Source organism: Chiloscyllium punctatum, chromosome 4 (genome assembly GCF_047496795.1).
Source record: "Chiloscyllium punctatum isolate Juve2018m chromosome 4, sChiPun1.3, whole genome shotgun sequence".
Classification (NCBI taxonomy): Eukaryota; Metazoa; Chordata; class Chondrichthyes; order Orectolobiformes; family Hemiscylliidae; genus Chiloscyllium; species Chiloscyllium punctatum.
The window spans coordinates 66,217,680-66,245,432 of NC_092742.1; the positions used below are offsets into that span (position 1 = coordinate 66,217,680).

At 40.1% G+C, this 27,753-nt stretch overlaps 1 protein-coding gene across 1 annotated transcript in view; it reads left to right on the plus strand.

Annotated features, from left to right (window-relative positions):
* Window positions 1-27,753, plus strand: part of ttc6 (tetratricopeptide repeat domain 6) — a 230,399-nt gene that overhangs the window by 39,680 nt on the left and 162,966 nt on the right. The window contains exons 2-4 of the mRNA XM_072567883.1: window positions 11,015-11,131; window positions 13,284-13,502; window positions 22,385-22,527. Coding sequence (XP_072423984.1) covers window positions 11,018-11,131; window positions 13,284-13,502; window positions 22,385-22,527 — 476 coding nt within the window. The 5' untranslated portion in view covers window positions 11,015-11,017. The remainder of the gene's footprint in view (window positions 1-11,014; window positions 11,132-13,283; window positions 13,503-22,384; window positions 22,528-27,753) is intronic.

The window sequence follows — 27,753 nt, forward strand, 5'->3', positions numbered from 1 at the left end:
GAGGATTAAAGTTTTAACTGAGAAAGATAGTTAAATATTTAAACTTTTATTGATGGCTAGGAAATTAAAATTGTGCTTAGGGGAACTAGGTTCAAGGATAGTTGACATCAGGATGGAAATCAGTCAGATGCAAGACACCAGATCAGACAATGAACAGTATGTAGTAAAAGGAACCAGTCGTAATATTTTTTAACCTGTGAATTGGAGGGATTGATTGTAGGCACAGCTCTCAAATAAGGGAAGCACTCCAGTGTGCCGGAGATTGAGCGACATTCTATGATTGTTCACACTTGCTGAGAATGAAGATATTTGTGGAGGCTCCTCCTCCTGTTAGTTGTTTTATTGTCTACCACCATTCATGGCTGGATGTGGCAGGGCTGCAGATTTCAAATCTGATCTGTTGGTTGTGGGATGTTTAGTCCTGCCTATTGCATGATACTTTTGATGTTTGACATGAAAGTTGTCCTGTGCTGTCGCATCACCAGCTTGAAACCTCATTTTTAGAAATGCTAGGTACTGCTCCTGATATGCCGTCCTGCAGTCTTCATTGAGGCAGGGATGATTTCTCAGCTCGATACCACAGTAGGTTGAGGAACTTGCTGAGCCACGAGTTTACAGATTGTGGTTGAAAATGATTCTGCTTCTACTGATAGCCCACAGTGCCAAAAGTAAGCTGAAATTTGAGTTCCGAGGTCTGTTCCAAACATGTACCATTTAGAATAGTAGTATTATGACTTTCATCAAGAAGGTTATGAATCTATAGAATTTCCTGCCCAATGCAGTGGTTGAGGCTTCCTCAGTAAATGTTTTTAAAGCTAAGATAGATAATTTTTTGAATAGTAAAGGAATTAAGGGTTATGGTGAGAGGGCAGGTAAGTGGAGCTGAGGCCAGAAAAAGATCAGCCATGTTCTTATTGAATGGCGGAGCAGTCTCGAGAGGTCAGATGGCCTACGCCTGCTCCTGGTTCTTATAGCCTTATACATAGGCCTCTGACATCAATGTGTGGTAGAAGTGGTGTGGTGGAGGTGGTCACCCCTATTGATGCTGTAATGCATGGACTTATCTACGAAAGGTAGATCGGTGAGGTCTCGGAAAGTATGTCTTTCCCTCTTGCTGATTCCATAACTATCTCCTGCAGACCCAATCTAGTGGCTGTTTGTCTCAGAACTTGACCAGCTTGTTTCATAGTTGTACTATAGACTTACTGTTGGTGATGGACATTGAAGGCTCTTTCCAAACTAATTCTGTAGCCTTGCCATATTCTATGGTTCTTCCAAGTGGTGCTGAGCATGGAAGAGTACTGATTCATCAGCTGAGATGATAAGACCATAACATCATCAGAAATATAAACAGGAGTAAGTCATTTGGCCCCTCGAGCCAGCTCTGTCATTCAATATGATCACGGATGATCCAACATTCCTCATATTCACTTTCCTGAATTTTCTGCATAAGCCGTGATTCCCCTACTCATCAAGGATCTATGTATCTCAGCCTTACATATACACAAGGACTCTGTCCCTTCAGCTCTCTTTGGCAAAGAGTCCCAAAGACCAGATGTTAAGGGCATTTAAATGTGCATTGGATATACATATGGACAATAATGGGTCAGAATAATTTCGCTGGTCGGTGCAATGTCAAGGGCTGAAGGATCTGTACTGCACTGGAACAATCTATGTTCTATGTTCTAAGTTTGTAAAGGTGGACTTTGCAGGGGAGATAGGGCTATGTTTGCTGTTGTCAGTTGTGGTGCCCAAGTTGAAAAAAAAAACTGAAGCCTGACTTCTGTACTTTTGTATTTAATTCCCCTCACAAGAAATGATAACATTCTATTAGTTTTTCCAATTACTTGTTGTACCTGCATACAAAGCTTTTCCAAATAGGGCACCAAGATCCCTCTGAAGCTCAGAGTTCTACGGTCAACCATTCAGAAAATACTCTCACTTTTTGTTTTCCTTGGCAACGTGGAAATGTTTTATTTTCTCACATTATACTCCATTTGCCAGATCCATGGCTACTCTCTGTACCTCTTTGGCAGCGTCCTTATATCTTCTTCACAACTTACTTTCTTTTGCCTATCTTTGAGTAAATTTAACAATGATACCTTGGCTTCTTCATCAAAGCCATGTATACAAATTATAAAATTTGAGGCCCTAGCACCGATCTCCCTGGTGCAGCACTTGTTATATCCTGCTAACACATGTTTGTCTACCCTCTGTTTCCTGTTAGCTACCTAATATTGTAGGACTCCCAATATGTTACCATCATTCCATGATGTTTAGTTTTCTTTGATATGACACTTTATCAATGTTGTTCAGAAATATTAATATATTCACTGGTTTTCTTTTATTCACAGCCATGTTATTTCTCCAAAGGCCTCTAATAAGTTGGCTTAATGTGATTTTACATTCACTAGACCACGTTGACTCTGCCTGATTATCTTGAATCTGCAGTGGCCTGTAATGATGATTTTATATAATGAGTTTCAGGCACCCTCCCTATGACTGATATTAAGCTGACTGGTCTGCAATTCCATGGTTTATATCTCGCTCATGTTTTGAGTGAAAAAGTTGCATTTGCTATTTATTAAACCATTGGAATTTTCCCTGAATCCAGGGAATTTTTCAAAAAAGTAATATTTACTCAATTTCCAACACTTGTCAGTTTGTTAAAGATTGCTGGATGCAAGCCTTCTGACCCCAGCGACTAAAACTTGCTGAGTACCATTTCTTTGGTGATTATACATTTCTTCACTTCCCCTTCCCTACAATTTCCTGATGTATAGCTTTTTCTGGGCTGTTAACATGTATATCCTATGAAGAAGACTGATGTAAAATATGTGTTCAATTCATTTTCCACCTTCTTATTTTTCCTTATTAATTCCCAGACTAACCTTCGTATAGAACCAATTCTCACTTTGTGAATTCCCCTTTTTCTGGAAACTTTTCAAAATTTTAATTTAAAATTGGAGAATTCAGGAGGTTTCTCATGACATTAACCAAATAATTACTTATGAAATATTAGATAATTAAATACAGACCTTTTCTTAAATACAGACCCCACCCCACCCGTAAATTATCTCTCTTCTTGTAGACAAAAAGGTGACAGAGTGTCAATCTGAGTGAGATTGCTACTCTTTAGAAAATTCAGCCAAATAAATTAGTCACTCTTTGCTATGTTTTGATTGCCAGCCTATCCTTGTATAATTACATATATATTTTTCTTCCTGACATTCGGCATTATTTTTTTTTAAATAAACAAATGATGCCACTGGCACCCCTTAGAATTTTTCTTTCTCTTTGGAATATTTCGATTTATGCAGCATATTCTGAACTATCCCATTGAATTTCTACCACTGCGTCTAGATTGAACTGGCCCTTCACCGAATTCACCAATTCACATTGCTACTCTACTTTTATTCCCTCATAATGACCATAACATATGCATGCACCTTGAGGGAGAGAAGCATGAGTTCAAAAATAATATTCCATGTTTAAGTTACCATAATATCCAATCATATTATGGATGCGCTTACTTGAGAAGCCTCAATGATAAGTTTATTCGGTCCTCGCATCTCATTGCACAATATCATTGGCCCTCTGGTTGGACCAGATCATGCTGTAAGAAACAATCATAAAAATAGCATCTGAACTCCTCATCCAGACTACCTTTGTCCATCTAATATTTCCAGACTATATGCAGATCAAAATTTCCCAGGATTATCACCATATCTTTCTGACAAACCACCATTAATTCTTCCTTTATACCCCATCCTACCATTTGGTTACTATTAGGGTGCTGGTGGAACACTGCCACTAATGACTTCTTGCCTTCATTTTCTCTTATCCCTAGCCAAATTACTTCTATATTTTAGTTTCCTGAAAGTCATCCTTCTCTTTCGTGGTAATATGTGCCACCCCTCTGGCTTTTACAAGTGTCTGGTCCTTCATAACTGTCACGTCCTCTTCAATATCTACATCTTCGTCTATGTGATTCTGCAGCAATGTTTCTGTATTAGTTATCAGATCATACTTACTTCTGTTTTTGCTATAAGTTCTTTTGTTTTGGTTTTGATTGCTATGTAGTATTCTGATCCAGTCTTTAGTTTTTTCTTTTACTGTTTTTGCAACCTCTGGTCTTATCTGTTGATTTAGAATGAAATATGTTCAGTACTCTGTACCTCTTCCTGCCATTGTCTGCTTTTGATTTCCTGTATCAACACCTTTCTCTCTTGCCTTACGTCACTCTTCGATGTACCATATCTTTCCAAAGTTGATCCCTTGTTCACACTATTTAGTTTAAAGCCATCCCTATTTCCCTAGTTAAATTATGGCTCACTAGGATACATCCCATCATGATTCCCATGTAAACCAAGTGAATGGTATAGACCCTTTTCCGCAGTGAGACATGAACCAGAAGCCCCTTCTACGACGCCAATCTTTGAGCCAAACATTCATTTCTCCGTTATTATTTGCCCTGTGCCAATTTGAACGTGTACTTTGAGGGTCTTTTTAATTTTGTGTCTAGCTCATCATACTGACGATGTAGAATCTCTTTCCTGTCCTGCCTATGTCTTTGGGCTTATATGGGCAATGTTGACTGGATCCGGCTCCTTCCACTGTAACTTTCTTTGCAGCCCTGAATAGATGTTCCAAACTGAGTAGATGCATTGGGCAGACATCTAAGCCTTCTAGACTCTTTCACATTGTGACAGGGAACAGTGTCTATTCTCCATCACTGTAATCTCACCTAGAGCAATGGAAACCTGAAGTCCTGTTCTTTACTTCCTCCTTCATCACTTAAATCCCATATGAGAACCATGTTGTGAAGAACATAACAGTTCATCAGAAATTTGAAGCCATTCTTTGGCGAGTATTGCTGGACATTGCGCACATGCCCCCTCCCCCCCCCCCCCCCCCCAAAAAAGAAAGCCTTTGTTTTGGTGGGAATGTGACTCTCAATGAGCATGTGTGGTTGCCTGGTGGATGGGTGTTATAAGCTTAGGTAGAGCAGATAGCAGCAGCAGCCGAGTGACATCTCTGGTTTGTTGTCGTGTGTCAGGCATGGTGGAAATGATTGACTGTGCAGAATAAAGGTATCCCAGCTATTTCCAGAATAGCAGGCATTCACTAAGGTAATGACAGAATCTTGTGCCCTATCCCATGGTGTATTTGATTATCAGAGCACTTAATCAGGTGGGATCGTGGTGGATGGGCATCTTGTTGCCTTCCTACCTCCAGTCTGATTTAAGTTTTTTGATGAGAAAGGTCATGAGTAGCTTTCCCACTTTGCTGCCAATTGAGCCGTAAGTAGTTAATTGACGGCCATTTGAATAGCCTAATCCATTGTCCACTGCTGGTTTTACCAGCAGCTGTCGGGAATGAGGTTTGCCATGTGGCACGTATGACAAACTGCAGCATGTGTGCATGACTTATTCAAAGGCTTAATCAAGAGATCTTGGAAGGAAGACCTCACAAAGAATCACCGCACTGTCCTGACTGCTGATTTTGCATCTTCCATTACAACCCCTCTTGGACCACCCCTATTCTGCAGACTGCCTTCTGCGTTCAGTTGGTTGTGACCTGATTTCGGGACCTGGGAGTTGCTAAGCCAGCACTTACTTCCCGGAGACCCTGCTGTTCAGATGAGCTGTTGGCTTCCAATTTGCAGGAAAATCTTGGTTGATGGGATTTCCATTGCTGGAATCGCGATCCAGAGGAAAGGCCCGCCACTGTCGTGTCAATTCCCTAAATGACACGTAATATCTAATATCCTGGAAAGATAGGACATGAGGCTCTCACTTATTCTCAAAGTAAGTTATACAAAATGAAGATAATCTTAATCAGTTATTTCATTGCTGTTCTTGGAGGAATACCACATTATCAGAAGGATGTGGAGGCTTTGGAGAGGGAACAGAAATAATTTATCAGAATGTTGCCTGGTTTGGAGGGTGTTAGCTATAAGGAAAGATTGGACAAACTTTACTTTTTTTCACTTGAACATCGTAAGATGAGGGGTGATCCAATAGAAGCTTACAAAATTATGAGAGGCATGGATAGAATGGACAGTTAGAATCTTTTTCCCATGATAGAAATGTAAATTATTAGGGGATAAAGCTTTAAGGTAAAAGGGAGTAAGATTTCATAGAATCCCTGCAGTATGGAAACAGACTATTTAACCCAACAAGTCCATACTTACCCTCTGAAGATTATTCCCCCCCACTTTCCTATTACTCTACATTTACCACTGTTAATGCATCTAACTTACACATCCTTGAACACTATGGTCAATTTAGCATGGCTAATTCATCTAACCTGCACATCTTTGGACTGTGGGAGGAAACCAGAGGGAACCCATGCAGACGCGGGGAGAATGTGCAACCTCCACACAGACAGTCACCCAAGGCTGGGATTGAATCCATGTCCCTGGCGCTCAGTTAACCACTCAGCCACCATTAGGTGTGAGAGGCAAGCTTTTACGTAAAGTAGTAAGTGCCTGGAATGTGTTAACAAAAGAGGTGATGGAATCTGATACCAGAACAATGTTTAAGAGGCATCTTGACAGAAATATGCATAGGCAGGAAACAGACTGGACTGCGTAGAGGCAAAAATATTTTTAGCTTAGAAAGGCATCATGTGTTGGCGTGGTCTTGGAGAGCTGAAGGACCTGTTACTGTTCTTTGTTCTTTGCCCTTTGGAAGTTTGTTATATGCAAATTGATTAGATTTAGAATTTAGATTTTATTGTCACGTGAACTCAAGTACAGAAGTACAGAAGTACAGAAGTACAGGAGTACAGAAGTACTGGAGTACAGGGGTATAGGAGTACAGGAGTTTTGGAGTACAGGGGTACAGAAGTACATGAGTACAGAAGTACTGGAGTACAGGGGTACAGGAGTACAGGAGTACAGGGGTACAGGAGTACAGGAGTACAGGGGTACAGGAGTACAGGGGTACAGGAGTATAGGAGTACAGGTGTACAGGAGTACAGAAGTACAGAGGTACAGAAGTACATGGGTACAGGAGTACAGGGGTGCAGGACTACAGGAGTACAGAAATACAGGAGTACAGGGGTACAGGAGTACAGGAGTACAGGAGTATAGGGGTACAGGAGTACAAGGGTACAGGAGTACAGGGGTACAGGAGTACAGGAGTACAGGGGTACAGGAGTACAGGGGTACAGAAGTACAGGAGTACAGAAGTACAGGGGTAGAGAAGTACATGGGTACAGGAGTACAGGGGTGCAGGAGTACAGGAGTACAGAAGTACAGGGATACAGGAGTACAGAAGTACAGGAGTACAGGAGTACAGAAGTACAGGAGTCCAGGGGTACAGGAGTACAGGAGTACAGGAGTACAGTGAGTACAGGAGTACAGGAATACAGGAGTACATGGGTACAGGAGTACATGGGTACAGGAGTACAGGAGTACAGAAGTACAGGAGTACAGGGGTACAGGAGTACAGGAGTACAGAAGTACAGGAGTACAGGGGTACAGAAGTACAGGGGTACAGGAGTACAGGGGTGCAGGAGTACAGGGGTGCAGGAGTACAGGAGTACAGGAGTACAGAAGTACAGGAGTACAGGGGTACAGGAGTACAGGAGTATAGGGGTACAGGAGTACAGAAGTACAGGAGTACAGGGGTACAGGAGTACAGGGGTACAGAAGTACAGGAGTACAGAAGTACAAGGAGTACAGGAGTACAGTGAAAAGTGTATAATGTCACCACAGATGGTACCATCTTCGGTACTAATGTACTCAAATCCCATATGCGAACCAAATTGTGTCGAACACAGCAGGTCATCTTAAATTTGAAGCCATTCTTTGGTGAGTATTGCTGGACACTGCACCCCCCCCCCACCAAAAAAAAGCCTTTGTTTTGGTGGGAACGTGGCTCTGAATGAGCATTTGTGGTTGTCTGGTGGAGGGGTGTCATGAGCTTAGATAAAGCAGGTAGCAGCAGCAACGGAGTGGGCAGCTCTGGTTCATTATGATGTGTCAAACATGGTGAGAATGATTGACTGTGCAGAACAAAAGTATCCTAGCTGCTGTTTAGGTACCTAAGTACAAAAAAAGGTACTAAATAGTAAGAGAAATGTGAGTTAAAAATTTAAGCATTACTTCAAAAAATAGTAGAAAAATAAAGAAATAGATAATAGCCTCCAAGATCTGAGCACAGCAGCGAGTCAGAATTGGAGTATCTGTGCATACACACAACTGTACAGCTTAGAGGGAATGTTACACATAAATAGTAGAAGGACCAAAAAGAGGATTTACACATGGAACCATCAGGTATTACAGGAATACTTTGCATCTGCCCTTATCAAGGAAGAAAATCTTATCCAGGTATATTTAAAAGGTGAAATGATTGAGATAATTTTACTTTATTCTTTCATGCGATGTGGACATTGTTGGAAAGGCCAAATTTTGTTTTCTATTCCATAAATGCCTTTGAGATGAATGGCTTGTGGGACCATTTCAGAGAGCATATAGAGTCAGCCACCTTGCCATGAGTCTGGAGCCACATATAGTTAGACAGGTGAGGACAGCAGATTTTGGTCCTTAAATTGAAGGGTTTAAAAGTGATAAGGAGGAGATCTTGGACAGATGTCCATATTTTAAACTAATAAAACACCAGGACCCCATCCAGTGCATTCAGGGATACTGAGGAAAGTGAAGAGGAAATTGCAAAGGTCATAATTTTCCAGTTTTCCTTAGATTTGGGAATGATGTGAGAAGACATGTGTATTACAAATATTACACTCTTGTTCCCAAAAGGGTGTGCAGGTAAGCCCAGCAATTACAGGCCAGTCAATTTAACTCTTGACAGTGGGGAAGCTTCTAAAAACAATAATTCATGACAAATCACTTGGGCAAATGTTGGTTAATTAAGGAAAGTCAGAATGTTAAGATCAAATCTTGTTTAACTCTTTAAAGGGATCTATTTTCAAGAGGCAAACAAAAGGATTGATGAGTGTAATGCTGATGCTATTGTTATGATCGCAGCTGATGAAAACACCCAACAAGTTTCATTCCAGATTGAAACTTTGCTTGATAGACCATAAGTTTTAAATTTGCAATTTGGTTACTGTTGTAGTTGGTTACTTAATGTATGTACTCAAAACTGTCAAATTGCTTTTAACTAAAGAAGATACACTAATTGCATAAAAGAAAAAAAAATGGCTATTTATATAAAAGACTTTGGTCAATCATGATTAACAATTCATACATGATCCTCAGCTTTATTAATAGGGGCATGAGCTACAAAAGCATAGAGGTTTTGTTACGTTTGTATAAAGTACTGGTTTAGTCCAGCTTCAGTCACAACACACTGGAAAAGATATAAAGGTGTAGGAAGGATGCTGAAAAGATTCATGAGAGTCGTTCCAAGAGTTGAAAAAAAGAACAAAACAAACTGAAATTTCAACAGGCCATGCTGCATCAATAGAATTCTGAAGCAGATGTGAAACATTAACTCAATTTCTCTCCACAGATATTGCCTGACCTGTTGAAAGTTTTCAGCTTTCTCCGCTCTTATTTCAAATTTCCAGCATCTGCAGTGTTATACTTTTGGATCCAGGAATGAAGAACTTGCATAATATAGATAAATTGGAGAAGCTGGGACTTATTTCCTTAAAGAAGAAAAGGTTCAGAGGAGATTTGCCAGAGGTGTTCAAAATCAGGAGTCCAGCCAGTGTAGATTAGGAAAATAAAGTCCTCATTGGTAGAGGGATTGCGATCAGGAGGATGTAGGTTTAAGATCATTGGTAAAAGAAGCAATGAAGATAAAAGACAGAATGTTTTTATTCAGAAAGTGGGTTTAGATCTGGAAAGTGTTGCCTGAGAGTGTGGCATGGGCTGGTTTGGATTATTTTCAAAAAAGGAAGATTGTGCAAGAATACAGGAAGAAAGCAGGGGAATGGTGTTATTTGAATTGCTCAATCGGAGCGCTGGCATGGAAACAATGAATTTTATGCCTTCGTTCTGTGCTGTAACAGTTCTGTGATGTTGACAATGTCACTGAACTGCATGAAAATTGAGAGATGTGGTAATTTTCAACAGAGTTGGCAGCGCCATTCTCACTTTAATCTGTGACTAGAGATCTGGTTTGTGAAAGTTGCAGCTAGGTGCCTCAGAAAATGCTGCTGGTTGATGCTGGAGTAGAAAAAAAAGTTCTTTGAATATTTTGGGGACTATAGTCTTCTTTTGAGAGCTCTCTTCTTCCCTTAGGGCAGAGGTTCCCTTTTGCAGTCGGTGTCCTGTTGAAACCCAAGAGGAATTATAAGTATGAGCTCCACACTTATTAGCGTATCCTTGCTCATAGGTCTTTAAACTTCACTGAATTCCTTTAAAAGTGACCAACAACCTCCTTCTCAATCCAACAACCTTTGAGAGGCCCTCCAACAAAATAGTATATGATATTTCTACTCACTCTATAACAATAAATGAAAGTCAAAAGCACCTCACCTTGAATGTGCAATGTAGATTACTTCAAATAGCATTGATAGTAGTGGAGGAACTGGTGGTTTTGGTGGAGATGGGATGTGGGAAAGGGAAGGGAGATTGAGGAGGTTGACTGGTGAGTTGTGGCAGGCTATCAGGGACCCTTACTCATATCAGAGTGGCTGGTAATAGGACCTCCAAGGTCAAAGAAGGAATTGAGTGATGGCATGTTGTACTCACTCTGTATACTTTAGCCAGGTACACATCAATCAGAATATTCCTGCAAGCATCTAGCGTTTTTGCTTTTGCATGATCTTTAATTAAGTGTTTCTGGATTGCCATTTCTGTAACTTAATTTTCATGTGTTTAAATACACATCTGAGGTTTAAGAATTGAAAATAAACTTCAATTTTTAATTAATCCAGAAATAGTATTTTCATAAATCTTGAGCATTAGTGATAGGGACATTTCTGCCCTCTAGTGTTTGGTATCTGAAGAACTATTGTTACATTATAGGTATGCACATCAGATTAATTTTAAAATACTGGTCAGTCAAAAAAATGCTTTATTTTAAAGGAGATGATGGAAATCACAGCTGAGCAGAAACAGGAGAGTGATATGGTATCGCTGCAATCTGAAGGGAAGGCTTCACTGACAGATTCTCAGTGGACACCTCGAAAGCACAGAGACAAGGTACTATTTAACGGCATATTTTCTTATATAAAACAAATACAGTTGTTTGATAGCATTTTATTTTCAATTTAAAAATGAAGGAATAATCCATAGTTTATGAAAGGTGACAGTAAAACTGACAAACATTCACAAATTGCATGGCTGGATTTTATAAACAAATTGTTGATATATGGGATTTTATTGTGATCCTATACCTAGTAAGATTATGTTTCAGTCAGGTCACGTCAGTTGGCGCTGTGCCCCATAGATGGGGGAAGGAGATTCAAAAGGTGAATAAAAATGATTCTTAATAGATTAAATAGTGTGTAGAGTGGTTCAAATGGCATCCTATGGCATTGAGGGAATCTAGAAAGTGGATCTTTGGAATTTTAGGCTAAAAATTGCATGTGACTTGCTTGTAGTAATTTGTGACATGATGTGATTACCTACACTGTCGAAATGATACAGACAGCATGAAAACTTTGTGCTGCTTGATCATCTCCTGCTTGCTGTTACAGACCAGCTTAAATGCTGACTGGCTGCATGTCCTGCAGGGGGCAGAGCTGCATGTGAAGTTAGCTAAGGTTAAAATTAGCCTGCAGTCCTTAATGTCGCCTTGGACCTCCTTAAAAGACTGCTGAGGTATTATGAGTTTTTTTTGTGAGTGAGGTCTTTCATTTCAGAATTTTGGCCAAGAGGATGTTGTGATGATCTGGAGCATGAGCATGAGAGAGTGGGGAATTATAGAGCAGCAGTGACTTGGAGAAATTTTGAGGAGACTTTGAATGTCATGAGCTACTTGGAGCAGCTCTCTCTGAGGGGCTCACGTAATCATGATGGCAATGGCTGTGATTGCACTAGAGCCAGGTTCAATCGATCAGAATTTGGAGCGATTATTGCTGGGCTTCCTCAAGCTGTTGAGGCATTGGAACTGTTGTTTGAAAATGTCAGTGTTTCTACAATGTTATGAGATTGTGAATTTTAAATTTGAAATTGATTACACTTTTGTTATCCATAAAATGCTAAGAGATATGGGAACAAGACTAGAACACAGAGTTAAGTTGCAGATCAATCGTGATCTCTTTACAAAAGGTGGAACAGATGCAACGAGTTAGATAATTTACTCTTGTTCCTTTTGGGTAGAACTTTCCTGTATATTTTCTAATTATGATGGTGAGCATAAAGAACTAAACATGTCACCTCCACTGGCAAGAAAACTCACTGGACCAGCCACCATACAGTTCATTAAGAGCCGGCAGATGAGCTGAGTCACAGGCCTCAACACGAGTGGCTAGAAACTGCTAGCTCCTGGTTGCTGAAGTCCCCTGTTCAAAGCCTATGGCTCAAGGGGTACAAGCAGCAAAGAGCTTTCCTTCTTGCAGATTATGAATTGCGGGGGAGGATGGTGAAATTGGATCACTAGTGTCAGAGGCAAGACTAAGTTAATTGCCTACAGAAACCATCCACGTGTTCACTGTCGCCACTTCAGTATGCCCTCCTGCCTGTCCTGGTTGGGGCAATTTGAAGCCACCCCTCCAACTTTGCAGGCAGTTTCCCAGTCAAGAAACTAGCCACCTTTCTCACTGCATTGTAGGTGGTCAAGAAGGTGGTGAGTTAAGGCCTTTTCAGTGGCAATTAATGACCACAATGGGTTTTATTTGCTAGCAAGTCAATTATATTGTCTATTGACCCTCTGTTTGAACACAGAATTGCTCAGATGGAAAGAAGTGGTTAAGTTTCTCTCCTGGGCAATTCTTTTTTCTCTTCCTGTTACTCTTCTCACAATGTCCAGAGAGGGAAGAATTGCACACACCATCGTTATGGGAAAAATCTTTAGCTGTATATTGAATGCATCTTAGAAGGTGGCTAAAGAGAAGTAGAGTAGTTTCATTTTCTTAAGGAATTAATGGTATGTTCTAAAGTGATTTACGAAATAGTTGGGGGAGAAATAAATACATTGAATTAAAAGATCCTTCAATAAAGAAGTGTTGGACTAAAATTAAAACCATGGAATTGAAGGTGAACAGTGGGAGGGCAATTGTTCAGCTTTAGTCTCCAGCTGCCTCTTCAGTGCATCTGTCAAAATTTATGTTATGAACTGTGCAAGGATTTCCAACTATTCATAAAATTTCCTTTTAAGTGTTAAACAATTTATCTACAATTTATCAAACAGAAAATCCAAAAGGAGGAAGGAACCATAAAGGCTTTGGGCAGCACTGTGCTAAGTCCAGTGATATCCCCAGAAACAGAGGAAAGGCCAAAATCTTCGTCAGCACTTACTTCCGCACTGGAACTGACACCTTCCAGACAAACTTCTTTTGCGGTTCCAGACAGATTTCAGGATACTCTCACCAATGAGGAAGTAGAAAAGATTCTTGAATTATCTGGAAAGGTAGGTTTAAAAACCATTCTACGTTGAATCATAAAATGGTTATAACACCAGCCTTTTGCACAAACAATTCCCCTAGTCCCACTGCCCTGTGTTTTTAACCATAGCTCTGCAAATTCTTTCTCTTCCAATAATTATTCTGTTCTCTTTTGAAGGCCACAATGTAATTTTCCTCTGCCACACTTTCAGGCAAAATATTCAAGATCATAAACTTCCTCTGTGTAAAAATATTACTTTTTGTCTCAATTGCTTCTTTTGCCAATATATAATTTTAACATTTCTGTATATGCTCTTGTTCATCATTAAGTCATTTTTTTTGAAAGTGTTATTTTAAGTTTAAATTAGAAGTTTAGGGCACCGAGAGGATTCGATGTGAGATAAAGCGATACAGGTCCAGATCGTCTATTCTGTGGAAAGATGGAGACTAGATGTAGCATGAAAGATGTGCCTTGGGATCTCCTAGAAGTCTTGGTATACAGACAATGAGGAAATTACTTGAGTTGTTTAAACTTCTGACAGCAAGTCTGGAACCCTCATTAAACTTCTCTACCTCTAAGCTCAGGTCAGAGCTTTGGAAGATTCTGATTTATTTTAGGGATAGTTACCCAGAAAATATAAGGATTAAAACCAGTTTTAATTTCTGGGACCTATATTCTCCTCTGGCACCTAACTCCATGTTGGAGGGAAAGCACAGCAGGTCAGGTAGCATCCGAGGAGCAGGAAAAACTTCATCAGATTCATTTTGACCAAAATATCGATTTTCCTGCTCCACAGATGCTGCCTGACCTGCTGTGCTTTTCTAGCACCATTCTAAACTTGACTCTAATCTCCAGCATCTGCAGTACCCACCTCTTCCATGTTGGAGGGACTATACTCCCTCTGTTGAATGTGCTCCATTTTTTTTTCATCCACTCCTGCTTAGTTGGAGAGGTTATGCTCATCCTGCTGTCCTTTAGAGAACTCACCTCAGTGTAGCACCATGGGCCCTTCAGCAGGGCATCTGGGTGAGTGGCAGACCTGAGGAACTGTCATCCAAGGTCTCTTCTCAATTCTAGTAGTTACTTCAGCCTAAGAAATCCTAGTTAGTCTGTATAGCTGGCTTATTCCATCGTTGAATAGTTACAGCACAGAGATGGTAGCAACTCTTTGCAAGAACTGTATAACTTGTCCTAATTTTTATTTTTATTCATCCATGGAATTGCCTGCTGGACAGCATTTATTGCCCATCCCTAATTGCAGGAGACATTGTTGGTGAACTGTTTTCTTATGCTTTGAGATGGTAGAAGTAGGAGGTTTGAGAGATGCTGTTGGAGAAGCCTTGGTGAGCCATTGTTGTGCTATTTCTGGATGGTACACACTGCTGTAACAAAAGCTTCTACCATTTTCCCTGTAGCCTGCCCATTTTTAAATCTTCAGGTTCTTTGCCCTTTTGAAAGCCCCATTTGTCTCTGCCACCCTCTCAGTCAGTGTATTCCAGTTCCTTACCATTTGTTTTTAAGAAAATGTTTCTCATGCTGTCTTTTGTTCTTTTGTCAATTAACTTAAATCTTTGTCCTCTGATTTTGGATCTCATCTGCCAATGCAAACAATTTATCTCTATCTACTGCGTAGACTCATTATTTTAAACTGTTGTCTCAAATCATCACTTAACATTCTCTGAAAGGTCATTGGAAAAATAGGGATTGAAAAATGGGAAGGGTTATCCTGGTTCAAAGAGAGAGATTGGAACTACAATAGTTGCAAATTCTGTCAGCACCTTGATTCAAAAGTTAAATTTGCAATGAGCATTTGATTTTGAGAAGGCTACAACCAAAGTAAAAGGAATAAGTATTATCTTTTCTGAAAGGGAGTGAAGTTGTTGTTTGGAATGTATGGCTAACTGAGGGGCCACTCCAGGAATAAGGAGTCCAGAGATAAATCAATTTTCAGCCTCTACCTTCAATTTCCATTTAAGCAGTGTGACTACACAGCTCACACTGGGGTGTATGGTGTCCACAGCTTGTTCATAGCTGATGGGTGCTGTAGGGTCTGGAGTGCATCATTAGCTTCTAAAACCACATTTCAACTTAAAATTGTAATTTCCATTTGAGTTTTTTTAGTTACAGTGCACCTTTCAAGGGCTGTCAAAATTTGGCTTTAAATTTGCTTAGAAGTGTAGCTTGCATCATCCATTTGTAACCTGCTACCATAAGGTACTGGGTGAAAGTGCATTGTGGCCTGCTCTACAACTGTTTATGGAAGCCAGGGATAACCATTCAATACCCCACCTTCCCCATTGACAATGGCAGTCTATCCCAAAGACTGCAAGCTATGTAACTGCAGCTGCCATACTTTCAGACAATTCATTGGTGAAGATATATAACACAGAATGTAGAGCAATGACTTTACCTTACTGCATATCTGAGAAGAACAGATGGCAATGTTGCTTACAGCTTCCTGGGAGAATCCTGTTTCCTTATTTACCATGAAATGGTTCCTGTCTTCTCTAACCCAATTCAACTGCTTACTCCTTGAAGGAATAAGGAATGTGATGTAAAGTACCCTGAGCGTGGTTGGGGATGGTTTTCTGCCTGACTCTCAGCCCCTGAAGTTTTTATTTTTGTTTTACTGTTGGTACCTTGTGGTCACTGATGTTCCTCAGCAGTGGTCATCTCTCTGAGTGGGCTTGCTGAGGATTCAGAGCTTCTGCCCTCTGATTGGGATGGCAGCATCAACAGCACCTCCTGCTGTTCCCAGATGGCAGGCTCGCAGCTGGTCAATTTGGAGGCTGCCTGCTGTAAATGATCACTCTTAAGAACTGGGGACATTGATGTTTTAAGCAAGTACATTTAAGTAACACATGAAGACATTTGTATTAGTGATTGAAATAATTGTACATAGGTCAGTATACCATCACCAAGTCATCCTTTATTTACTTGTGCACAGTACATTGACTGTAGCCAGCCAGCTCAGAGTCAGTTGCCTGAACTAAGGAGATTAAAATTTCCTGGTTACATCGATCTATATCTATATCTATAAAACCTCCACACTACCACTGAACAGCGGTAGTACATATTTATTCCCCAGTACTCCTGTAGTGTGTGTGCAGGTGTAGGACACAGTGAAGAATAGCAATTGCAGAAATCTTTATTCACATTCCACTCATAGGAAGAAAAGAAACACCCAAGTGGCCAGTGACAAGCAATGCCATTCTCAACAAAGGGCAATGCCTAAGTGATCAAACAAATGAGGGTAGGGCAGGGATTAAACAACAAATAGAATTGGAGGGAGATCTCCTGGTTATATATATATATATTTTTATTTTATTTTATTTTTCTTTCTTTAACCCCCACACTACCGCCTAACTGCGGTAGTGCTTATATTTTTCCCAGCACCCATGGTGTGTGTGTGTGTGTGTGTGTGTAGATGTGAGACACAGTGAAAGACACAAAGTGCACGAATCTTTATTCAATTTCCACCACCAGGAAGATATGAAAAACGCCCAAGTGGCCAGTGACAAGCAATGCCATTCTCAACAAAGGGCGATGCCGAAGCGATCAAACAAATGAGGGTAGGGCAGGGATTAAACAACAAATAGAATTGGAGGGAGATCTCCTGGTTATATATATTTTTTTTTTCCCCACACTACCGCCTAGCTGCGGTAGTGCTTATTTTTTCCCCAGCACCCATGGTGTGTGTGTGTGCGCAGGTGTGAGACACAGTGAAAGACACAAAGTGCACGAATCTTTATTCAATTTCCACCACCAGGAAGATATGAAAAACGCCCAAGTGGCCAGTGACAAGCAATGCCATTCTCAACAAAGGGCGATGCCTAAGCGATCAAACAAATGAGGGTAGGGCAGGGATTAAACAACAAATAGAATTGGAGGGAGATCTCCTGGTTATATTGGTCCTCCTGGGCTTTCCTGATTGGCCCAGGTTAACAACCGCAATCAAGCACCTCATAGTCAACAAGGTCTACCTGGTTCCATCATTACATCCTTGCCCCATAAATCCAGGGATGTAGGCCTGGGCTTTCTCTTGTAGCTTTTCCTGCAACGTTTTTGCCCCAGGTCTGGTTCCTCCAACTAGGACTGAGTACTGGATCATCTCCTGTCTCTTGCAGTTGGAGCATCCTCGGAGAGTTTCCTCTTCTTCTTCCAGCAGTAATGGTATTGAGGCTGCATCCATTTTGAGCTCTGAGATTTCCTTGACTTTAGACTCCAAGATGACTGTTGCAAGTTAATGTTCTTCAGGCACAACCTAGTTTCCCCCATAGCCACTGAAATAACTGCACAGAGGCCAGAATCCTGTCACCAAGTCACCCTTTATTTACTAGTGCACAGTACCTCGTGCCAGCCAGCTCCAAGTCAGTCCTCGTCTGAGGAGATTCTAATCTTCTATTTATATTGGTCAGCCAGGGTTTTCCTGATTGTCCCAGGTTAACAACCCAATCGAGAATCTTGTCATCAACAAGGTCCACCTGGTTCCAATAATTACAGTAATCTTCCAGTAAAGTTCTCCTACACCAGTGGGAAGATCTGGTGAAATCATGAGAAAGCATTCTTTTAGCCATCTCCAACAAGAAACAACACCAGCTGCAAATTTCCCTCCAAGTTGCTCACCATCCAGACTTGGAAATATATCACCATTCCTTCAGTGTTGCTGCATCGAAACCCTAGAAATCCCTCCCAGCAGCACTAACAGAGGGTGTACTTACAACAAATGGACTACAGTAGTTCAAGAATATAGCACACACCCACTTACACAAAGGCATCTAAACATGGGCAATTAATACTGTCCTAGCCAGTGACACCCACGTTCCATGATTAAATGAAAACAAAATTCTGTAGTGTATAAAGCAAAATATTTCGCCAGTGTATTACTGATCAATAAAGTTGTTGCATTGTAAAAAAGCTTGTGAAATAGTAGAAGACTATGAAGGCCTCTTTTGGTGGACAGATTTTAGTAAGCTGAAATAACAGCCCAGAGTCTACTGGAAAAATATAGAGAATTTATTGGGCACGTAATTGTTCATGTTTAAATTGTCCAGTAATTTGTGTGAGGGAGAGTTAACCTGAGTCGCAAATTACTACAAATGTCTGGATGATTTGTATCACATACCATTAGCCTCATGAAAATTGCATTTTGCTATCAACCTCCCCATTAAGTCTTGAGAAATTGTTGCCTTTACAAATCAATTGTTAAACAAACTAATCACCATTGGTTTGGGTTTGTTCTTAACAGAGAAATTTAAAATTTAACATTATTCATTTTTCTTCCTTGCTCACTTTAATTCCCTCTCTTTCTCAATCTTTATTTCCATTTCTTTGATTAGATGGATTCTTGTTTCTATTAATTTCATATTCTGTTGTCCCATTAAATTTGCCTGGTGCTATCTGTTCACATTTCCAATCATATTCCATGGCAAAAGTTTTTGAGCTGAGGGCTGAGTGAAAAAAAAAATCTGATGGGCTATATCGTGAGATATCTCACTCCAGGAAATGTTGGACTATCAAACTAAGCACTGTAAGAAATTATGATGTAGTTCATCATTGAAATATATTAGTCTAGGACTTATAGAAATATTACTTAGGTGTACAGAATATTATATATTTGGATATGTTAGCTTAAAACATAAATTGCATATCATTCATATCAATACATTTCAGAAATCTGTTTGGCTCTGTGTTTAATTTCTCAAACATCCCTGGTTTTGAAGGAACTATTTTGTTTCATTGAGCAATATGATCTGACTTTGAAAAATAATTACCACTGTTTTTTGAGGCATGTTTATAGTATGAGCAGAAATTTACCTTCCACTGGTGAGTTTGCCATTGGGTAGGCTCATTGAATCCCTCAGAAGGCCTTCCCATCAGCACCTGTTCCAAACTACCTGCAATCAGATACGTGGACGGCACTTTCATTGTCATTAAGAGAACAGAAATCGAGAACACACACTGGATTATCAACATACTCACAGGGATCAGATTTACGACGGAGGAGGAAACCAAAACCAACTCCCATTCCTGGATATGATGGTAGAAAGAACATGGAATGGTGAATGCACCACAAAAGTGTACAGGAAAGCCACACACACTGACCAGGTCCTGAATTACAACAGCAAACACCCAAACACACATAAGAGAAGATGCATTAGGATCCTGTTCAAAAGGGCTACAAAACACTGCAGCACTACCTCAGTAACAAAGGGAGGAAGAAGAACACCTCTACAGAGTACAGAGGAACCTCGATTATCCGAATATCAATTATCCGGATATTGGATTATCTGAAGGAGATCTCGAGGTCCTGATAGAAACATTACATGTGTTTCCAACACTGATCATGTCTTTAGTTTGCAGTGATTAAATAGGCACCGTTTCCAAATGACTGACCTCCTGCCCTTTCTCTCTCCCCACACTTTCCGTGGAGTTCTACACAGGGTTGTACCCTAAACCCCCCCTTCCCCAGATAATCAAAAAGTTACAGTGAAAAGGTGTGTGTGTGTGTATGTGTGTGTGTGTATATGTGTGTGTGTGTGTGTGTGTGTGTGTGTGTGTGTGTGTGCGCGCGCTATTTGGAGACTTACCGCACAAGGGCAGCAGCAGCATTCTTGTTGTTGGACAGGGTTGGGGAGCAGCAGGGGAGGGGGGGGGCGGTATTGGGGTTGGGGGCTCGCGTGTGGTGTGCAGCTGCCTCGTCTCCTGAATGGGGAGCAGACTTAAAAAAACTCCGAGCCCCAGAGGAAAGGCATTTAATTGATTAACCGAATAATTTATTATCTGAATGAAACAGTGCCCGTCCATCTCGTTAGGATAATCGAGGTTTCTCTGTATTCACCAAGAATTGATATCCCCACAACTTCACCGCAGATGCCTAACAGACAAACAACGCATTGAGAACATGCCATGACCTAACTCACAAGCAACACTTCCTGACATTAAAAAATGTTTTGGAACTCACAGCCAGATGTCTCTGACCACTGGGATTCATGACAGCCCGTAAACCGACAACCACACACAGACAACAACTCACCAGAACAAAAGGCTCTATACCCATCATGTGCAAGACAAATGTAATTTACAAGATTCCATGCAGAGACTGCACAAAACCCTATATAAGTCAAACAGGCAGACAATTAACAATCCACATCCATGAACATCAACTAGCCACTAAACGTGACAATCAGCTCTCCCTTGTAGGCACACACATAGACGAGAAGGACCACAAATTCAACTGGGACAATGCAATGAATGTAGGACAAGCCAAACAGAGGACAGCTGGAGAATTTCCAGTAGCTTGGTGTTCATCCACGCACTCCATCAACAAAGATCGAGACCCAATATACTGGCCACTGCAACAAACAACTGGAAACAGCAACCGGAAGTAGCAGGAACGGGACCAAATGAATTCCAGAAGACAAAGTACAGCAGCATTTCACAGGAGGCTGGAAAGCACAGAAGATGTCACCTAGACAGGGGACGAATTATCTTCAAATCAACTTCCCAGTTCGGTGAACATACCCATAACTGTGACAACTGGCACCCAAGCTACAAATCTTTACGCAAACCTTGAATTTTAGGGGATTGGGGAAATCTACTTTTCCTGGTTCTAATTGAGGCCCTGAAGTGACCAATTCATTACAATTTATAGACCATTTCATCCCATCTTCAAATTTCAGACTGGCAAGAAGAAGTCAATTCATGGGAAAATGGCATTGCTCATGCCTAAAGTGGGATTTGGACTGAGGGAAGGTCTTCCATCAGTAACCTCTTTTCAATATTCATGAAGTCTTATGAAATCTGCCTGCAGAGTGTCCCCTACTCTGCCTCTTTACCAATACCTCCATCCCCGCCCCCTGCATAGCCCTCTGAAACTCACCCATCAACAAAATGAGATCTCCTTACTTAACTGGCCCTGAAACTCCAGAAGTACCAGATTAGATTAGATTAGATTAGATTAGATTACATTACATTACAGTGTGGAAACAGGCCCTTCGGCCCAACAAGTCCACACCGACCCGCCGAAGCGCAACCCACCCATAACCCTACATTTACCCCTTACCTAACACTACGGGCAATTTAGCATGGCCAATTCACCTGACCTGCACATCTTCGGATTGTGGGAGGAAACCGGAGCACCCGGAGGAAACCCACGCAGACACGGGGAGAACATGCAAATTCCACACAATCAGTCGCCTATGAGGCAGCAGTGCTAATCACTGTGCCACCGTGCCGCCCAATAATTATTGGACTGTTTGCAGATGCATTCCTGTCCACTGTAGTTGCTGGATATCATCCTGGCTGAGGGTGGGATGTCCCATCCCAACCAGGGAATGGCCAATATTGCCACCAACTCTTCCAGTGCTGGAATGGGAAACCTTGCCATTCTAAATATCCTGGTCATGATTTATTTGGCATCAGTTCTTTTGTTTTAAAGTTTCTGGTATTAATCTTTCAAACTTTAACCATTGACTTTAACTTATTAACTGAAGGCAGGACACCAGATGCTTTAGTTTCAGATAAGGAAATTAATATTAATGGCAAAATGTTGAGCAGTTAATGATATAAACAACTCAAGAGTTGTGCAAGTTGCTAATCTTTCCTTAGCAGTATTTTTCAAGCTGGCTATGTGTGAACAAGAGTAACTGTTAATTCATTGAATTTTAAAATTTAGATAGTAAAGGACACAAATCATATATTAACACATGGCATTTTTCTTCGCAGAAAAGTTATATTTTATATTTTGTTTGGACATTGCAGCCTGATTACATTTTGAAATTGTTAAAATATTAATACAATTCATTTGCATTTGTAATTACTTTAAATATATAATTTTTTTGGTTCATTCTTGACAGAACAATTTTCAGTTATTATTATATTTCATATGTTTTACCTTATTTCTAGGTCACTGTTTCTGATATAATTCATGTAAAAGGAACTTCATTTGGATTAACAAAGAGAATTTCAGATGACCAGAAAATCCTACTTGAGGATGAAGAGCCTGACCAACAAGCCTCAGTGGTAGCCACACGGATCCCTATGAATAAGTACAATGCAATTATTATGTGTGTTACATTTCAGAGAGGTTCTCACATGGAAATCTCTGCAAATAGTTTATGAATCTTACTACATGTAATTATAATACTAGGCGACAGTCTGAAAAGCTTTTAGCTTTGTACTTCAGTTCCTTGTAGATAGAAATGAGGAAATTCACCACAATTACTTATAATTCTGCTGTCATCATAACTTACAGACTTCAACTCTAGCTGCCTCAGCTACGGGTTTAAATTGCTATAATTACTCATTCAGGCACTATTTAGGCTCCAATTGGTCTGGTGCCAGCTACTTATGTGGTTTATGTGAAACTCACCTAATTTTACTCCTCTGTGTCAATAGTACTTTTAGAACAAGTATCAAGCTGCAATGGCCACACCTTGCTCATTTTCTCTCCAATCTTTATTGAGGTTTAAACAAAATTTAATTATTAGCTTTTGTAACAACTGAGGCCTCTGAAAGGAGTGTAGCACAAGGAAGACAGACTTTACATGGAACTACTGACAATTCATAAACAGATAGCATTCTCAAATAACTGAGCAGTAAATGCTCAAAAATGGTTTACTGTCAATTTATTTTTTACTGTTTGGAAAAAGGACATCATTATGAAGACTGGTATTTATTGGCTATTCCTAGAGCGCCCTTGGAAAAGAATTATTGAGTCTGTTTGCTGCATTCCTTTAAAGGCACTTCCAGAATATGATGACAGAAGGAGTTCCCAGATTTTGACTTATGGTGATATCATATAATCACCCAATATTGCACAATATTTTACTCAAATTTGTCCTTAATATTAGGAGTGAGAGAAATCTTGAGAGAATTTGGAATAGGCTGATGGGAAAGAATGCTCTGAGCTTAGAAAATGACAACTAAGCCACCCACAGAATGTTACTTTAACAGATTTAGATTTTGTTACAAAACAAAGTTTTATGTGGTATGTGTTATATGGTAGCCAATGTTAATGCTATAGCTTGACTAAGTGGCTTTGATAAATGGTTATCATGCAATTTTCATGTGGAATTGAACTGCTTTTCCGAGAATTGTTAAATAATAGCCAAACAGACCACATACAAAACAATGTTAGTGGGTGATGAAATGTACAAAATAGTAAGATTCTGGATTAGTGGTGCTGGAAGAGCACAGCAGTTCAGGCAGCATCCAAACTGTTCTCCTTCAAAATAGTAAGATTGGCTAGCCTAAATTCTCTCTTAAGTTGATTACCAAATTCTGGGAAATTTATATCATAAAAGCACAATTAGAATGCAACATATTATTTCTTTTTAGAAATAAGTTCAGAATAGTTATGGTATCTTGTACTTCACGGAAAGAACTGGCCTAATGTTGGTCAGCAATTACTTGTTTGTTCACATGCTGATTGGTGACCATATAAACAATTCTTGCAGAACAGAGTTTCAAAATGAATATTTGCTACTTCTGGAAATGCAATGGGCATGTGTACAGAAGTCAGTATTAGCAAAGCACCAGCCTCATTATATCACCATAGCAGTACTTCAGCAATGCACTCAATAGTGCACCTTACATTGCAATGCCACTGTCAGCCCACTTAGCATGTAGGGCCAGACACCCATCTCTTGCATTGAAATAGGGTGCTTCTCAAGGCTCTTAACTTGCTTTCTTAGTACTCACACATTTGTGCTTAGTTGAACACACAGTATCTTTGCCTGACTTAGCCATTTAGTGCAGTCACCAAGCCAAGTATTTTTTTCATATTTAGTAAAAATAGACAGTCAAGGGAGCAGACATGTTACTACATAGAAGACAGTGAGGTCTGAAGATGCTGGAGATCAGAGTGTGTTGCTGGAAAATCACAGTAGGTCAGGCATCATCCGGAGCAGGGAAATCAATGTTTTGGAAAAAAAACCCACCATTTCGACTGGGACAACACATCTATCCTGGGACAGGCTAAGCAAAGACATGCCAGAGAATTCCTAGAGGCCTGGCACTCCAACCACAACGCCATAAACAAGCACATATATCTAGATGCCATCTATCAACCCCTCAGAAAACGAACAGGAAATGACATCACCACAAACCCCAGGAACCCCATCCAGGAGAAAGATATAAATAGAAAGCAGGAGACAACAGCTTTGCTTCACTTGGAGGATGCCACTGATGATATTACCTAGCCAGGTAATGAAACTTCTGGATATCAAACCTACAGCTCTTTAATTATGGGATTTGTGACACCAGAAAGGACTTCCATCTCTGCTAAGCTCAAGATTGTTTGACAGGAACATCATGGAGGATCCATAATTAATGAAGCCACCAGTGGACAAACGTATGAGAAAAGCTGCCTGGTCTGACAGAGGGAAACTCTCCATGAAACTCTGTGAAAGTGACATGATCAAAATGTGGGAAGGTTAAGCCCAAGGAATCTACTGCTCTCTGTATTTTGTATTCCCATCTTCCTATATTTCATTATCAGAATGCCTTGAGGTAAGTGGACCCAGAGAGCAAAAGTACATGAGTGTCAGCTTCTGCTTTTGCGCATTAGCTTTGATGTTCTCTCAGCTTGTTTGTGTAAGAGAAGAGGCTGCAGGGAGCATGTTGTGAGTACAGGAAGCCATTCAAGTGGGATGATGGACAAAGAATGTAGTACTAGGTAAGAGTGTAGTGATCTGATCTCCAGCATCTGCAGTCCTCACTTTCTACTAAGTAGTGAGGTGGATTGATGCCTTTCTTTGAAGTAAAGAATGAGAGTTCAGATGGCTGTATTGCCTTGTTAGTGTCACAGCGTGGCGTATGTGCTCAGGATTGTAAAGGAATTTGGAGCAGGAGGGGGAGGATCCAGTGATTGTGGTCAATGTAGGTGGAGCTAGGAAGGAGTTTCAGCATAGAGTGTATGAGAAGCTAGATACAAAATTCAAAAGCAGATCTTCAAAGATTTTAGTCTCTGGATCATTAACTAACCCACATGCAAATTAGAATTCAGTACATAAAGTTAGAGAGATGAATATGTGGCTCAAAGAATGATGTGGGTGAAGTAGATTCCAGTTTGTGGGTCATTGGAACCAGCAATGAATAAATGACCATTTTACCATTGGGATGGTCTGCACTTGAACTGGGCTGGAGTCTGTGTAATTAGGGAAGTAAAGAAAAGATTAAACTAAGTAGTGAGGGTAAGGGATCAGTTGTGCAAAGATGTGTTTTATTAAAGGGCAGAGACACTGTAAGAGAGGAAAATAGTAATCTGGGAAATCAGGGTCAGAGAATTGAAGGAAGGGACAGAGAGAAAAATGAAACATGGGAATGCACTGACTATCAAGATTAGCTGCTAAAAGATAACAACAACTAAAGACTGTATCTGAATGAATGTAGCATTTATAACAATGTAAAAAAAATTGATATTGCACATCAAAGTAAATAAATACAATTTGATAGCCATTAGAGAAACATGGCTTCATGATGACAAGGATTAGATCCTAAATATTGAATAGTATGTGGCATTCAAGGATGTTAGGCAAAGGTGAAGGAAAAGCATTGTCAATCAAGGAACACATTTATTGCAAAGGTTTGTAATAATCTTGGTTCAGGAGATCATGATGTAGAATCAGTCTGGGTGAAGATGAGGAATGATAGAAGAAAAAAGTCACTAGTGGGAGTGGTCTACAATTCTGCCCTTAACAGTAACCACAGTATGAGACAAAATACACAGGTGCATGAGTTACAAAAAGTTTTCAGGTACTGAATGGAATCAAAATGGCTAATGGAATGCTTTTCTTTATTATGAAAGAAATGGAACATAAAATTAAGGATGTTAACCTTTAGTTTTACAAGGTATTCGTGAGACCACATCTTAATAATATGTGCAGTTTTTGTCTCTTTAAGGAAAAATGTAAATACATTGGAGGCAATTGGAGGAGATTAACTATATACCTGGAATAAGTGGGTTTTTTCATGAAGATGGGTTGGACTGATTAGGTTTGTTTCCACTGGATTTAGAAGACTGGGGAATGACATGATTGAAGGGTACAATAGTCTTGAAAGGGTGGATGTGGAAAGGATGGAAAGGATGTTTCCATTTATGAATGAATCCAGAACTAGAAGGGGGCACTATTTTAATATTGAACATCACTCTCTTGGATAGAAATAGGAGATTTTTTTTCCGTGAGAGGGAGGTGCGACTTTGGAACTCTCTGACCCAGGAGATGGGGGAATATAAGATCATTTTTAAGACAGGGTGGATAGATTCTTGTTACGCAAGGGAATCAAAGGTTATTGGAGGCAGATGGGAATGTGGAATTCAAAACACAAACAGATCTGCCATGATTTTATTGAATGGTGAAGCCGACTTGATGGCCTGAATGGATTATATCCACTTCTATTGTATTTTTGTATGATTTTATGTACAACTTATTTGTAGACTAGTGTCTTTTCTCTGGAATTCCATTGCAGATTTACTTTAGTATGGTTATGACTAGAGGCAGTGGCAATAGGAATTGAGATAACCAGCAGGGAAAAATAAGTTGAAGGAGCAAAAGGGAGCAAATGACAAAATTAAGAAGTCAGTCATATAGTATCTACCTCAACCTTACCTCTTGCCTTCTTGCTTAGCTCCTTTTTGGTGCCCATCTCTCCTCCTACCTCAGTTTTATTATATATCTGCCTATAAAAGACTTTTGGTTTCCCCATTATGCTAAGTGTGGTCTCCTCTCATTTTCTCTCTCTCTTTACTGTCTTTGGGCTCATTTCCTTTAGGGAGCCTGCCCCCATCAACCAATGAAAATTCTACCTGCTGCCTCTATTTATGAAGCCCAGGATTCTATCTTCTTTACCTGCCCTACCAACTTTAATGAATTGTGCACACTTACTCATATTTTCTCTGATCCTGTATACCCTTTATTTACAATTTACATAGATGATTTAGAGTTGAGGACCAAGTCTAATGTGTCAAAGTTTGCAGGTGACATTAAAATGAATGGTAGAGGAGACTGAAAGTCTGCAGAGAGATAAAGCTAGGTTAAGTGAATGGCAAAGATCTGGCAGATGAAGTACAATGTTGGTAAATATGCGGTCATCCATTGTTAGGAAGAACAGCAAAATGGACTACAATATTAAATTTTGAAAAGTTGCAGCCTGCTGCTGTACAGAGGGACCTGGGTGTCTTTGTGCGTGAGTTACAAAAAGTTGGTTTGCAGATGTAACATGTATTTAAGAAAGCACATGGAATATTGTTCTTCATTGCCAGAAGGATGGAG